The sequence below is a fragment of the Myotis myotis genome, unplaced genomic scaffold (genome assembly GCF_014108235.1).
Source record: "Myotis myotis isolate mMyoMyo1 unplaced genomic scaffold, mMyoMyo1.p scaffold_m19_p_3, whole genome shotgun sequence".
Classification (NCBI taxonomy): domain Eukaryota; kingdom Metazoa; phylum Chordata; class Mammalia; order Chiroptera; family Vespertilionidae; genus Myotis; species Myotis myotis.
This window is the reverse complement of record NW_023416335.1, coordinates 167,634,074-167,649,698: the sequence shown is the minus strand read 5'-3', so window position 1 is coordinate 167,649,698 and position 15,625 is coordinate 167,634,074. Positions and strand designations below refer to the sequence as shown.

Sequence of the window (15,625 nt, the reverse complement as noted above, 5' to 3'; positions counted from 1 at the left end):
ATTAGTGCCACAAATGTCTGTTCTCTTTGGGGGTTAGTTTGTTGTTTGCTGTTGTCTTTCCATCCCTCCACCATCCATGATGTGTGTCCATTTCATTGACAGTTATTCAGTTTGGCTTTGTCACCTTATTTGTGGCCTCTTTTCCACTGGCCCCTCTGTTGGCTCTGGTGAACAATATATTGGAAATACGAGTGGACGCGTGGAAAATGACTACCCAGTACCGTCGCATGGTGCCAGAAAAAGCCCAGGACATCGGAGCATGGCAGCCCATCATGCAAGGAATCGCAATTCTGGCTGTGGTAACCAACGTGAGTAAAACCGAGGTCACGGGGTCAAGTCGTTGAAAAGGGCAAAAATACATTAGCATTGCTACCTGAGGAATCAGATGTTTGGTATTTCTTAAAATGGGAGAAAGATGCAAGACTATCATCCATATCAACAACATAGTTGTAATTGTTCATATTTTTAATATTTTTAATGTATTTTATTTGTAATTATCACTCATGACTTACAAAGTCAAGATCTCTTACTGAGGCAGTTGCTAAGAAGACTAACCATTATATTATTGTTGCACATGTGCTAAAGTTTTTATTCCCTAGAAACATGGTAATAGTAATAACAAGTACTGACTTTTAATCCTCACATGACTGTAAAAGGAAATACCCAAAAGTGCCTTTATAATGGAGATAAAAATCGATCCATTTAAATATGAGGACCCTAAAATAGCGGCTATCATTCCACCATATTTTACCATTTATTCCAATTTATCAATGTAAAATATTAACTATTTGGTGATGAAATATAAACACTTTGTGCATTCCCAATTGGTGTCACCTTCCTTGTCTCCGAAGACAGAGGTTCTTTAAGGAGGCAGGTCCCATCTCTCCTCCCCACCCCACCCCTTAGTCACGGCGAGTCACTCTCTGGTTATCGGCTAAGCCACTGCATACCCTGCATGTATCCCAGCTGTGAGGGAACAGAATTCATTTGTTTACAAGCTGTACTGATTATGGACCTGTCTGAACAATCTCTCTCTCTCTCTCTTTTTCCCAACAAGCCAACAGGAAGCTCTCAGGCAGACTTCCTGCCCCAGAAGTATTCTTACAACCAGGCTATTTCTTCCCTTATTTCACAGCCAAGTTCACTCCCAGGTTGCAGTCTCCAGCAACATGATATCCCAGTTTTAATTTATTAATCAAGCCACACTTGCCCTGAGTCCCTAGCCTTTTCCCACAAGCACTTACAGAAACAGAACCGAATTCGGCAGCGCCCGTGGGCCAGGCTCCTGGATGGGGGGCGTAGCCGAGCACTGCAGGCTCTGGGGTCAGACCCGAGCTCCAGCTCCCAGCTCTGCAGCATCCCAGCCGCACCACCTCGGGCCAGGCCTTAACACTCCGAGCTCTTTTCCTCATTTGTAAATTGAATAATTCCCAAGCACACACTTTAAGAATATCGTATACCACAACGGGCGGTTAGGGAATTCAGAGAGTTAATGTGTGGAATGCTCAGGGCCTGGGCCTCCTGGAATGTTAGTTGCCGCTGTTTATCCTCTGCATTCCTCTTCATCATTCACAGTGACTCCGTGGAGACTTGGACAGGTGTCTAAGCTAGAGGCACAAGAATTTAACAATGTGCTACTGTCTGGACCAGGCTTAGTTATAGTTCTCTGGGATCCAGCTGTCACCCCCCAGAATTCTCAGTTGATCTGAACTGCATGCCATCCCTCCTTTTTGGAGAAAGTTGCAAATCTCACACACACACAAAAGCAACTAATAGGTTCCATGAGCGTCCATTCCCCCAGAGAGCCCACACTTTGCACATCCACGGCGCTGCGAAATGCAGACTGATGTTGGGAAATGCGACAGTGAGGCTTCAAGTTCCACCGCCATAAGAGAATGAATCTGTCACATTCAATACGCTGCCCAGCACTAAGCGGGGCGGGAACGTGGACTTGTGTGCTTTAGCCACGTTTTCAGCAACAAGGTTTGAAACCAAAAGCGTTTTTGTTTGACCTTCAGCTAACCAGAAAATTCAATTGAGTCCTACTCCCCATTCCTCAAGCGTCTGGTTTGATTGTATCAGGCACCTTGTCCTCGTATCCCCAGCCTGGCTCCACTCCCTCAGCGCAGATGGAGTACTGGCTGTGTTTCCAGGGCCACCCTCTGTGTATGTACGCGTGTGTGCACACACAGGCACACGCGCGCATGCTCATGGTGCTGCTGGGTCTTACCCAGGTAGGCGTCGTTTCTTGCGCATGTATATCATCACCTCGGCTACCGAATGTGGGCCTCCCCAGACTAACATGCACAAGAAAGGCTAACTTTCCAAAATAGGGGAACTTTTAACTGTAGGAAGAAGAGAATAGCGATAGCAGAGATGAAAATGGACATTAAGCAGGAGTTTGGTTTACAATCATTTTAAAGCTGCTCACTCAGTAAATAAGATGAATTGACATTGTTGTATTGTGCCAGAGCATCTGCTATTGAAGACCAATTTTAATTTATTTTTACATAAAGGGAGAATTGTGTTAGGAACAGCATGTGAAATGAAGCACTGCATTTATTTATACTCAAAGCAGCTCAATTCAGGAGGAGAAAGTATCTTGTCTGAAGATAATAGAATTAACTTCCTTGTCGGAATTTTTGTAGCTCCCTAAAGCACATCTGCAGGTGGTTCTCTAAAAAGCTATAGTTGAGTAAAATAGCAAATATTCTTGCCTTATACCACCACCACCACCACCACCACCACAGAAATATTTCACTTTGGGGGAAATCTTGCAATACAAAAGCCCCTTATTTGTTTTCCTAGTTTGCCTGAGATCTTGTTTGTTGACTTGTGGCCTCACTGTATCTAAACCATATGTTCCTATGAATGCTCTTACAAATCATAGCGTGCCAGAAACAGGACTGTTCTTCTGCTTCAATAAATACCCAAATCAGTGAGCTTTGTTTAGTCACATAGATTTTGGATTGAAATATTCTTTCTCCTTCCTTCAAACCAATTTTACACATTGGAAAGCTTAAAGCCCAAATTAAAAACTTTTGGAGAAAATCCATGTAATAGTACTTGCCTTCTGAGTAGATGTCTGCCTATCTGCCTAGTTTAGACCCACGTTTAACTTTGACCCATACTTATTCCTTTAATCTGGAAACACACTAGACTTTGTTATTTAATAATTTATAATGTTCACAACTTTATCCATTTAATATTTTAGATGTTTAGAGGCTTAGATACTATATCTAACAAAACAGACATCATTGCTTGACTGTGTGAATGGAGCAACCCAAAGGGGGGTGGGGGTGGTTCTGTTGTTGTTTTCTACATTTTAATAACATTAATTTAAAAATAGTTGCTCTCTAATGAAGCAACATCCATAAGTATATACTGACAGTTTAAAATAAATCAGATTATGGACTGACTTGTCTAAACAAGTCTAGATACTATAGAATAAAAGTTTGAATCTAAAGGCCATTAACTTAGATCAAGGAAAATGTATTTTATGCAGCTTACATTCCATTTTTAAGAGACAAACTATTTTAAAATCAGTTTTGTATTAATTATTTACACTACAAAAGAATTATATAGAGCCAAATTATTTTTAGAATATTACACCTTCTCCATCTAAATCATAAAAGATTTAAATTATATTGAATAGAGCTCCAAGGTTGATTGAATTTTGTTATATTCTAATTTTTGAAAAAATAATTCACATGCATTATATATGCAAGCAGCTCTTAAGTCATCCACAATTATTTTTACCTTACTTAAGAAACATCTCAGGCAACTATAGGCCTTGCTTTTGAACTGTAGATAAGATTTCTGGACATTTTTTAGAATTGAAGATGAAAAGGAAAGGAACTATTCTACTTTAACACTAGATTGCCCAAGGAAGTCATTTTGACTGCTTTTTAATTTCAATTAGAAAAACAATTATGTATATAAGGACACAATGTCTTAGAATTTTGTGACTTTTTGTACAACATATAAATGCGTTTATTAATAATTGTAGTTACCTCCCCCTCCATTTCTGGTATATATATATGTGTTATACCTATATTGCCCAAAAGCAGTCATTTTGACTGCTTGGGAAATTTTAAATAATCAAATGACTATTATTATTGAATTGAGTAAATTTCTTATATGACCAGTTTGGCTCTGTATTGAAATAACAGTTTTCTTTTTTTTTTCCGATTACCGTCACATGATAACATACAAGTACATGATAAATTGTCGATACTTGATAAGTTGCAGTTGCTCAATAAGCTAAACTAGTACTTGTTATTCGAATCTTTATGCAGTGATACTTGTTCTAATAAGTTGTTTATTGTATTTCTTTTGCGCCCTAAATTCATGAAAGAAATGTCGAATAGAAGTGAGTTATTGGAAAAGCTAAGGAACATAAGTGAAGAGTGCTCCGATATTATTCTTTCACAATGCAGTCATTTCGACTGCTTTTGGGCAATATAGGTATACACTAAATTTCAGTCTTTCTAGTGTTAAAGCAACTGCTCAAAGATTTTAGGATATTTACTCTCTATATCCATTTGTTACAGATTTAGTTAGGAAAGAATTAAGGTTCCCGAATCTTTAATTTTAAAAACAATCAACTGATAAAAATGTAATTCTGGCATCTTTGTTAACCATCCCTAAAAGGGCTCTAAATTAATGCCCCCCTCTTGTTTTCCTCCCAACACAGGCCATGATTATTGCTTTCACATCAGACATGATCCCCCGCCTGGTGTATTACTGGTCCTTTTCTGTCCCTCCCTATGGGGACCACCCCCACTACACCATGGATGGATACATCAACAATACTCTCTCCATCTTCAACATCGCGGACTTCAAAAACAGAAGCAAGGGAAATCCATACACTGGACTTGGCAACTACACCACATGCAGGCAAGTTTTGCTTATGTGTTTAAAAATGTATTTCATCTTTAGGACTTTGATTGTAAGGCAATTCTATTTGGTATAATTTAAATAAAATAGCTAGAGATATCTTTTCCTAGCTATCTTTTTCTATCAAACTTAAAGGATAATACATAAAAGTTAATACAAACTAGGATTAGAGCTTCCAATCATAAAGCAAGATTTAAAGGTGAGAATTTCAAATGATTACAGGGAGACTGATTCCAAAGAAAAGACTTATATTTTAGAAAAAAGAAACTTAAGAGTTCCAAAAAGCAAGATAATTCATTTGTCATGACTAATGTGTTATTAAGCACAACCTGACAACATTGAATGATGACAAACTAGCTCTCTCATTTAACAAAGAAATGCAAAGACAAGAAATGCAAATACCTCCACCCCGCCAGCAATATTCTCTAAAGGTATTCCAAAGTGCTCTGCATTTATTTTAATGGCCGGTGGGATCAACTGTGGACAGTATATGTGAACTAAATTACCCCTTGATAAAGTTTGTTGAGTACATACAGGTCATTGATTAACTTTTTTTTTCCAATCAGTGACTTAAACCTAAAGGAGGATTTAAAATGTATTTAGTTCTACTCCTCAAAGCCTTCTTCAATTCAGATTCTCAACAACACAACCAAGAAACCAAAAATAAGCCTCAAATAAAAGTTTCAAATTTACACACAGTAGAGCTTCTTCAGAATTCCACATTGAATCTGCTTTATATAATTCCAGAGAGTAATTAAACTCTCCTAGGATTAATAGGTTACAGGAAGAAAATTAGAGGTGTGCTGCTTAAGGGAGAGACATCAACAGCAGTAGCACATGATATCTGACCACAAGGAAACGAGCAAGAAACTTGTAACAAGCAGACAGTACTCCCAATAGAGGAGAGAACCCCATAGCTGAGTGAACGCCGATGGCACCATGAGATAAACAAATTTATAACTATATTTCAGAAATACACTCAATTGTTTTAGTTATATAGTCTTAAGAAAGCAAGGATAAAACGCTAGGAAAAAAATGTAAGACACCTTTGTTCTCTTTTTACAAAGATGGAATCTGTCATTACCATCATTTCCCCATTGTATGTGAAATATCACTGGAAGAAATATCACTGGAAGAGTATTTCAGGGTTTTGTTACCAAATTAAACTCTTAGAGAATATTTATATGATGTCCAACTTTAAAAAAGCGTTGTTTAAAATAGGACCTCTTTTTAAATGGGCCCTTTGTTTACAGTATTTGATCAAAAAGAATGACCTTCTGATCTGCCCCCACTGTGTTTCCAGGTATCGTGATTTCCGGTACCCTCCTGGACACCCTCAAGAGTATAAACACAACATCTACTACTGGCACGTGATCGCGGCCAAGCTGGCTTTTATCATTGTCATGGAGGTAGGAGAAGCAGTCAGACTTTGAAATAATTTATACGGCAATATATTTGCATACCTTTCATCAGCTTTAAGTGTTTCCGACTCCGTCTTAAAATGTACAATACATTCTTATCTCTTGCTAACAATTATTTTAGGACATGTGTTAATCAAATTTGACCTGAGAATACCCATAAAGCTCACATGAATTAAATGAAGTTGCTTATCTGCTTTAAAAGTTAAAAGCACGTTGTGTGCTAAGGGGATTCAATTCTTTTCAGTTCAGTATGGAGTGTCTTCAGTAGGGGGTGGGGCACTGGGCTACATGTTAGGCTGAGAAGGGGCTTACTCAAAATGAGTAAGATCTGATCTCTGCCTTTGAGAAACTTATTGCTGTTAATAGTTTTACTTGTATTATTATGTCTATTAGTTTTACTTGTGTTATTATATTTATTAATTTTCATAAAATACCTTCTTATAATATTTTTATAATATTTTGTATTCTTAAAGTTAACCAGCTTTGAAAAATGAATAAGGCAGCTATCAATTTGAAATTGATCTAGTCAACTTTACTTTTTACACTGAGTGAATAGCTCCCACCAAATTCCAGAGCCTCAGAAATTGCTTGCTGTGGTCAGTTAGGATTACATTTAGCTGCAAGAAACAGAAAATCCATCTGTAGTGGTTTAAACAAATAAGGGTTGTTTTTTCTCACATAAACTTCACTGGAAGTAGGTGAACGCTCCTGAGTCGATAACAGCTTGCTGACACAAGGAGCATGTCTCTGATTTTCTAGGTTTTCTCTCATTCAGTGCCACTTTATGATTGCAGCATGATGGCTGCAATTCCAGATAACAGGCTATGTCCTCGTCAGAAGGAGAAGGACAATGCTAGCCATATCTGTTCCTTTTTGTCAGGAAAGAAAATATTTTGCCAGAACGCCCCAGGGAAGACTTCCATGTATATCTCAGTTACCAAATACTAATAAAAGAAGAAAATAATTCATCATTGGCTCACCATAATAAGTGGGTTCTAGAAGTACTGTATCTGGTATACAGCAAGAGTTACTAGTTTATATTCAAGTATGTCATTACCAAAGTGTTTAGATTTCTACTTTTGATCTCATGGTATACTAGTTACTGTGGGGCCATCTCACTACAAAACATTTGGAATCATCTTAAAACATAGTTTCCTTTGCTTTTGAGCTCACAAGGGAGGAGAATCTACAAGAGGGAGCAGCATCTCTTCCAAGACCCAGAGATTTAACAGCTCTACATAAAACATAGACAGAAACACAGGGAGTCAGCCAAAATGGGGAGACAAAGAACATGCCGCAAATAAAAGAACAAGAGAAAATCTCCAGAAAAATAACTAAATGAAATGGAGGCAGGCATTCTATCTGATACAGAGTTCAAAACAATGGTTACAAAGATGTCAAGGAACTTAGAACTTTAACAGCATAAAAGAGGACATAGAAACCACACACACAAAAAAACACACACAACAGAAATGAATATATATATTTTTTTATTTATTGCTTAAAGTATTACAAAGGGTATTACATATGTGTCCATTTTATCCCCCCGCCCTAGACAGTCCCCTAGCCTCCCCTATCCCCCAGTGTCTTATGTCCATTGGTTATGCTTATATGCATGCATACAAGTCCTTTAGTTGATCTCTTACCCCCCTATCTCCTGCCCCCCAACCCTCCCCGGCCTTCCCACTGCAGTTTGACAATCTGTTTGAGGCAGCTCTGCCTCTGTATCTATTATTGTTCAAAAGTTTATAATGGTCTCTATTATCCATGAATGAGTGAGATCATGTGGTATTTTTCCTTCATTGACTGGCTTATTTCACTTAGCATAATGCTAGAAATGAATATATTAAGAGCAGTGGTTCCCAACCTGTTTTGTTTTTTTTTTTTTGGCCATGCCCCCACCCTCGCCATGACATATCTTTCTTATTCAAAAAGTGAACTCCTGTTAATGTGGAAGATGCCTAAAAGGCCATTAACTTGATCTAAACAGGCTTTCAAGAACATGGCATCCATAAAAGAGAAAAATAAAAGAACAAAAGGATAGTTGAAGTACTGAGGAAGAAATCACTAAGAAATTGTTAAAAAAATAATATGAAATTATATGAAAAAATAGCAAAGAAAGTTTCAAAACATAGGGAACTGAAATGCATAAATATGTCACAATATATACTTATATACTATACTAGAGGCCTGGTGCATGAAATGTGTGCACTGGAGGGGCGGGGGTGGGATTCCCCTCAGCCCAGCCTGCACCCTCTCCAATCCGGGACCCCTCGGGGGATGTCCGACTGCCGGTTTAGGCCTGACCCCCGAGATCGGGCCTAAACCAGCAGTCAGACATCCCTCTCAATACTGGACCGCTGGCTCCTAATCGCTCACCTGTCTGCCGGCCTGGTCGTCCCCAACTCCCCCCCTCCCCCCACGCTGGCTTGGCCGCTCCATGCAGCCTGCTGTTCAGTCGTTTGGTTGTCCCTCACTAATCCCCCTGCTGGCCTGGTCGCCCCCAACTTCCCCTCCCCGCCTCACACTGGCTTGGTCACCCCATGCAGCCTGCTGTTCAGTCGTTTGGTCGTCCCTCACTAACCCCCCTGCTGGCCTGGTCGCCCCACGCAACCTGCTTGTTCAGTTGTTTGTTCGTCCCTCCCTGACCCCCCTGCCAGCCTGATCATAGGCAACCATCTTGTGAGGGTGTAGGGTCAATTTGCATATTATCTCTTTATTAGATAGGATATGAGGACCCTAGAACCATAAGAAATGCAAAAAACTCACTGTTAATAGCTCATTCTCAAATTGCCCCCCTTAAAAATCAAATTGTTCTGCCCCATGTTGGGAGCCACTGTATTAGAGGGAATCAAAAGTAGATTCCATAAAGCAGAGGATTGAATCAGCAGTTTGGCAGATAAGGTTGCAGAAAACACCCAATCAGAACAGCTAAAAGAATCCAAAAAAAAATGAGGATAGTTTAAAGAGCCTCTGGAACAACATCAAGCATGCCAGCATTCACATAACGGGGGTACCAGAAGGAGAGAGATAGAGCAAGAAATTAAAAACTTACTTGAAGCAATAATGACAGAAAACGTCCCTAGCTTGGCAAAGGAAATAGGAAATGTCCTGGACATACCTATCCAGGAAGCACAGAGAGTCCCCAGTGAGGTGAACTCAAAGAGGCCCACACCAAGACACATCATAATTAAAATCACAAAGGTTAAAGACAAAGAGAGTAGCTTAAAAGCAGCAAGAGATAAGCAGTTAGTTACCCAGAAGGAAGCTGCCATAAGACTGTCAGCTGATTTTGCAACAGAAACTTTGCAGGCCATAGAGATGGCATGAAATATTCAAAGTGATGAAAAGCAAAGGCCTACAACCAACATTATTCTACCCTGCAAAGCTATCATTTAAAGCAATTTTAAAACACTGTATACAATATCTATTACGAGTTTTATAAAGCTCAAATCAAGCAAGACCAAACAATGTATTATTTTGGGATGTATACATATTTTGTTAAACTTTTTTTAAGTAAAAAAATATAGAGAGTTTACTTTTGAGGAAGAGGCTTGGGACAAGATAGAAAAGGCCCACACACTAGAAATGTACAGAATGATCAGTGTTGTGGTGAGTACTGTAGATACTAGAGCTGTTCTTTCCTATCAAATAGTATTCCTGAAATAAGTAACATGGAGCTCCTTGGCACAGCCTGGACGGACATGTGCAGCGCCCACCCCCTTGTCCAGATGCACTGCCATGATGACCAGCAAGAATAAAGGAGAGGACTGTTCCCTCCATGTCTTGTGGTTGACTTGTTTCTTTTTCTCTCCTTCAGCATGTCATCTACTCTGTGAAATTCTTCCTGTCATATGCAATTCCGGACGTATCGAAAAGGACGAGGAGCAAGATCAAGAGAGAAAAGTACCTAACCCAGAAGCTTCTTCATGAGAATCACCTCAAAGACATGACCAAAAATATGGGGGTCATCGCTGAGACCATAATGGGAGCAGCAGATAACCATTTACGACCCAAATTAGAATAAGAGCTTTAGGTTCTGAGAAGCACTTTAAAGAATTTTACTCTTGTCAAAAAATACTATGAACCTCTGATGAAAATGCTTCAAAAGCACCCCTTCTGCAGCAGGACGGACTTGTGTTTTCCTGTTTGTTTTTAGGGAGTGTTTTGCCGCTTCACTTTGCCAGACCTGCGCCAGTGACCTTCCCCTCACAGTGCCATCCTTAGAGACGAGACACGCCTGCTTCTGCGTGACTGAAAATCGCTGGCTCAGAGTCCCGCCTGAACGCTGTATGAAGTGGCAAATAGACTCAAGGATTCCTGACATTTGGGCGAATTATCACTGCCCTACAGACAAGGAAACCTCAGTGAACAGGAAACAGTTTCAGTCTTCATGGTGGCTACCTGTCCATCTCACAGAACGCTCTTCATGCACGGGGATGAGGACAGCGAGGTCCTGCAGCGTGCTTGTGCTAACCCACAGCGATGCCTCTTACTCCCAGGAGCCGTCCCAGAATGTTCTGTGCCTAATCAGTGTTGACTGCTTTGCAGCTCAAAGGGAATAAGATGACAAAAGCAGGGAAAGTTACAGATTCAAACAGAATTTAATTCCTATTGATCAGGATAATTAATTTACCTCTCCTACTAAAGATGTATAGTTTCTTGGGGGGGGGGGGAAATCAAGGAATTAAAATTATCTCTTCTAAAGATGTGTAGTTTCTTGGGAAAACAAAGAAATCAAGGAATTAAAATTACATTTCTATCAACGTAATAGTCTGGGAAAGATACGCCCATCAATTTCCCACAGTTGCCCTTTATCCACTAGCTGCAGGGCGCACAGTATTCCAGATCACGAGCGCCATCGCGAATGGCGCCCTACACAGCCACTGTGACATGATGATGCCGAGTGCGCTTACCAGAACACAAGTGCCCTGATGGTGAGCCACACTGTGTCTCTGTGTGGGGAGCACCTTTTGGCAAGGATTCCGCATGTCCATGGGATCAACATACCAAAGCCTCTGCCCCAAGTAGCTCCCTGCACCCTCCATTCTCCTATTCCCAACCCAGGAACTTGTTTGTAATTGCATGTTTGCACCAGAGGGGCATTTGTGGGGAGGGAGGAAGACGGGAGTAAACCCAGATTATTCCCAACCCAGAAAAGACTCTGGGTTTGATTTGTACTTCCAGCATCCTTAAAGCCAATCGGGCATTTAGGCTCTGACAAGAAAATGGTTTGGTCACAAACCCTGCCCTCAGCCGGAGGTCACTTCCTGCTGAATGCCTACACCGTGCCTGTCTTGCCCGAGATGTGTTCAGCTGAGCAGTCTTTACAGCGCCTTACTGCCTTTCAGGTGCTAGGCCCTCTGGGGAACTCGAGAAGATACGGAGCCCGCACTCCTCACTACTGACTGGTCACGGGAGTGATGGGTGCGGGAGAAGGTGTCTAGCACCGGGTCCTTGCTAGATGGGCTGCCACCCACTGGGGTGCTGCTAAACACCCAGGTGCCATGGGAGCCAAGCTGCTCAGAATTCCAGCAGCAAAGGAAAAGGAAACATGTTTTCGTGTTTAGAGGCTTGTTACCATAGGGTAGTCGAACTCCAGATCACAATTCTAAATACCTGCCATAAATGTTTTTTTTAAAAAAAAGCAGTATTTACGTAGGATTCCTCAAAGCAGTCTCTGGACTTTTGAATTGTCCCTATGGACCAGGGACAGCATTTCACTAACTGTCTGGATAAGGCTGCCGAGGTGATCAGAACGTGGCCATGAGGGGCCGACTGCACCGGGAGTGAGAAACGAATTTCTTTCCCGGGCCAGCTTTCTCATCCCACACAGCCTAGTGCCACTGCTCCTGCCCCACTCCCTGTGATGCTCTCCCGGAAGCGGTGCGCTTCCTCCGATTACCTCCTCTCCTCTCTGAACTGTATCCCCGTGTTGGATTTGGCAGTTCCTCATTGTGGATGGAAGCATGGAAAAGAAATGCTCTTGCCTTATCTCCTCGTATATACAACGCTAAAAGAATTATGCATTTTCTTTCATACGTTGTCTTCACGGTCTAAAACGTGCTTCCTTGGACAGGAGGGCATAAAACCTCTACACTTTTTAAGGCAGCAGATGTGACATACGACACTGCCAACATTTCCCAAACGGCTCCGTTGTAGTGGGCGCCCAGGGTCACCCAGGACACCAACACTGGTGATGTAAGTCTAGCGCGGGCTTGTCAGTGGTGAAGAAAAGTGTGGGGCTCTGCCTGCAGCCATCATGGCTGGGTCTAAGCGTGTGCAGAGGCAGCGCCCCGGGGAAGATGAATGGGTGTGGCCGTGGGCCTGTGAAGGGAAATCCAGCCCTAGAGCTGCCCAGCGTTAACCACTAGAGAAGTGTTCATGTCCTGTCCTTTTGTAATGCCTGTGAATTGTAATAGAGCAGAGCATTAGACCAAAATACTCAGGGGAGTTTCCTTTATCCCTCCAGTGTCCTAGTTATGTCAGTAGATAGAAGGGGAAAGCTACCATTTGTGTTGGAAGACTAAACAAGGCCATCTTATAAACTGTCACCAAAGTCTTCCCTTTGAATTGCGCACACATCTTGAATTTCAGAAAACACGAATTCATAATAGGGGGGCAGAATGTGCTCTGTTGTTGAAACACTTCTTGTAACATTTGTCATGTTTGTATTTTAAGATGTTTGAAAAATTAAACTGTATGAGTAGCCTAACTAAATTAGAACTGAAATATTCATATAATGCTCTTCATACACCATGGCATAAGATGGAAAGTTTGTAATGTTTTGTGATTTCTGTGCATTTTAATATCCTTTTATAATTTTGAGCATTTTAATAAAATCACTGTAAAAACAGTACTGTGGTCTACTCATTTAATTGTCTTAATTGGTACACAGCAGGTATATTTGCCCTTTCTGAAAAAACATTATCACTCAGATAACAAATGTGCACTTTTATGTAGATTACTAGAGGCCCAGTGCAGGAATTTGTACATGGGTGGAGTCTGGCCAGCCTGCCCCAATGAGTGCCGATTGGGGGCAGGGCCAGCCATGGGGAGGGGCTGCAGGAAGTTGTGGGGGGCCAATCGGGCCCCAATCAGGCCAGTTGGCCGCTGCAGTGTGTGTCATAGCGACTGGTCATTCTGGTTCCATTCTGTCCTTCTGGTCACTTGGCTTTTATATATAGAGATATCTAAAATTATATTTTTTCACAGCCTGCACTTACTTTGAAGTATGGTTTTTCTGGGATAAATTGTGGGTGGAGACTCAGGCAAGGCTGCTGCAGACAGTTGTTGAGTTGGAACCCTGCACAGGGCACCAAGCCTGGAGACCAAATGGGAGCTGCAAACCAGCCTACCTCACCTTGCCAGGTGCACCAGTGTCCCACTGCACCAGCAGGAGGAGGATGTGCTTGCTCTAAATGCATAATGACAGCTTCTGGTCATGATCGTAGTGGCAATATCGCCCACGTAGGGCAAGTGTCCATGAGTCTCAGTAGGTTCTGTTTAAATGTAAAATGTCCCTGGGTGCAGAAAGGGGAAATTATGGTGAATATCCTATCTAATAATAGACAAACACGGTAATTGACCATACCTTTGCTATGCCTCCCATTGGCTAATCAGCATGATATGAAAATTAACCACCAACAAAGGTGGCGGCTAATTTGCATACTGCAGGCAGGGCGGGCCAGCGGGAGCAGCCATCTGGGCCTCTGTGTGCCGCCTAAGCCCCGCCCCCGGCCGGGACCCCCCATGTGTGGCCCTGGGCTGCTGGGACCCCCATGTGCGGTCCTGGGTGGCAGGGCTTGGTGGCCCGATCTGCCCGAGGAAGCCCTATTTTTTCAGGGGCTGCTGGGGGCCTGATCAGAGACACAAACATGTAGGCCCAGCACCCAGCAGCCCCAAGCTCCGGGCTGCTGGGGGGATCAGAGACACAAACCTGCAGGCCCAGCACCCAGCAGCCCCAAGGCCCACCACCTTGGTGCTGGGGCCTGATCGAAGACAGATCCGCAGCCCCAGCTCCCAGCAGCCCCAAGCCCTGCCATCAAGGTGCTGGGGCTGCTGGGGGTATCAGAGACACAAACCCGCAGGGGTGGGGGGCTGGCACCCAGCAGCCCCAAAGCCCACCACCTCGGCGCTGGGGCTGCTGCAGGCAGGATCAGAGACACAAACCCTGTGAGCCCTGCACAGGACGGGTGCTCTGCTCCAGGCGAAGTGCTTTCCCTCCAACCCAGCTCTCCCTGGGAGTCCGGCGTGGAGGGCGCTCTCCCTGGGAACCTGGAAATTCGCCTCTGGGGCGACTGTGCAGCAGCCACGCCTGGCGAGCCACGGAGAGGGTGACCTAACCATGTGGATGTGCACACTGTCGGAGGCCATGCAGCTGCCATAGTTGAAGTTGTCCTTGATGTAGGAAACGGGGGTAGTGGGGATCAGAGTGGGCCAGGTTGGCAATGGAACCCCAGCTCCCCACCGAATGACTAGGGCACACAATCCTCAGTCACTTCCTGAGCAGCAGTCAGCCCCAACCGGGGATCAAACCCGAAACCTAAGTAGGTGCCCTGACAGAATGGAACCCAAACCTTTGCAGTAGAAGAGGAGCTCCGACCCACAGCAGGGGCCAGGGCAGCTGGCGAGTGCAGCTGCGGTGGCGGGAGCCTTTGCGGCAGCACCAAGGAGCAGCAAGCCGAGCGGTATGAAGCAGCAAGCAGGTGGGCGGTAAGGAGGGAGAGGTCCCGGACTGCGAGAGGGCACAGACTGGGCTAAGGGACCCCCCCACCCATCCCCAGTGCACGAATTTCATGCACTGGGCCTCTAGTAGGATATAAAAGTTAATCTCATTACAAAAATCAATTTTTTAAAAAATCCTGCACTTCCGGTTTCTACTTCTGCCTCTGGACAATATAAAATCCAGATTTTAACTCATTTCACCCTTTAATATTTTTTACCAGCTTAATTTTCATTAGGCTTCCAATCAAAGTAAGTAAAATATAGGCCATAACTGAATAAACAGGAAGAAGCTTTTTCTGATTCCTAAATAATGCCTATGGGACTGGTACTAATAATGCTTGAATAGCCCTAACTGGTTTGGCTCAGTGGATAGAGCATCAGCCTGCAGACTGAAGGGTCCCAGGTTCGATTCCAGTCAAGGGCATGTACCTTGGTTGCGGGTACATCCCCATTAGAGGGTGTGCAGGAGGCAACTGATCGATGTTTCTCTCTCATCAATGTTTCTAACACTCTATCCCTCTCCCTTCCTCTCTGTAAAAAATCAATAAAATATATTTAAAAAACAAATAATGCTTGAA

The 15,625-nt window shown here is 42.9% G+C and overlaps 1 protein-coding gene across 7 annotated transcripts in view; it reads left to right on the top strand.

Moving 5' to 3' along the window:
* The window catches only part of ANO6 (anoctamin 6), a 192,175-nt gene extending 178,998 nt beyond the window's left edge, over positions 1–13,177 (top strand). For all 7 annotated transcript variants that reach the window (XM_036300887.1, XM_036300891.1, XM_036300888.1 and 4 more), the window contains 4 exons: positions 103–308; positions 4,697–4,899; positions 6,203–6,308; positions 10,141–13,177. In XM_036300887.1, coding sequence (XP_036156780.1) covers positions 103–308; positions 4,697–4,899; positions 6,203–6,308; positions 10,141–10,347 — 722 coding nt within the window. In that variant the 3' untranslated portion in view covers positions 10,348–13,177. The remainder of the gene's footprint in view (positions 1–102; positions 309–4,696; positions 4,900–6,202; positions 6,309–10,140) is intronic.
* Positions 13,178–15,625: the final 2,448 nt, after the last annotated feature.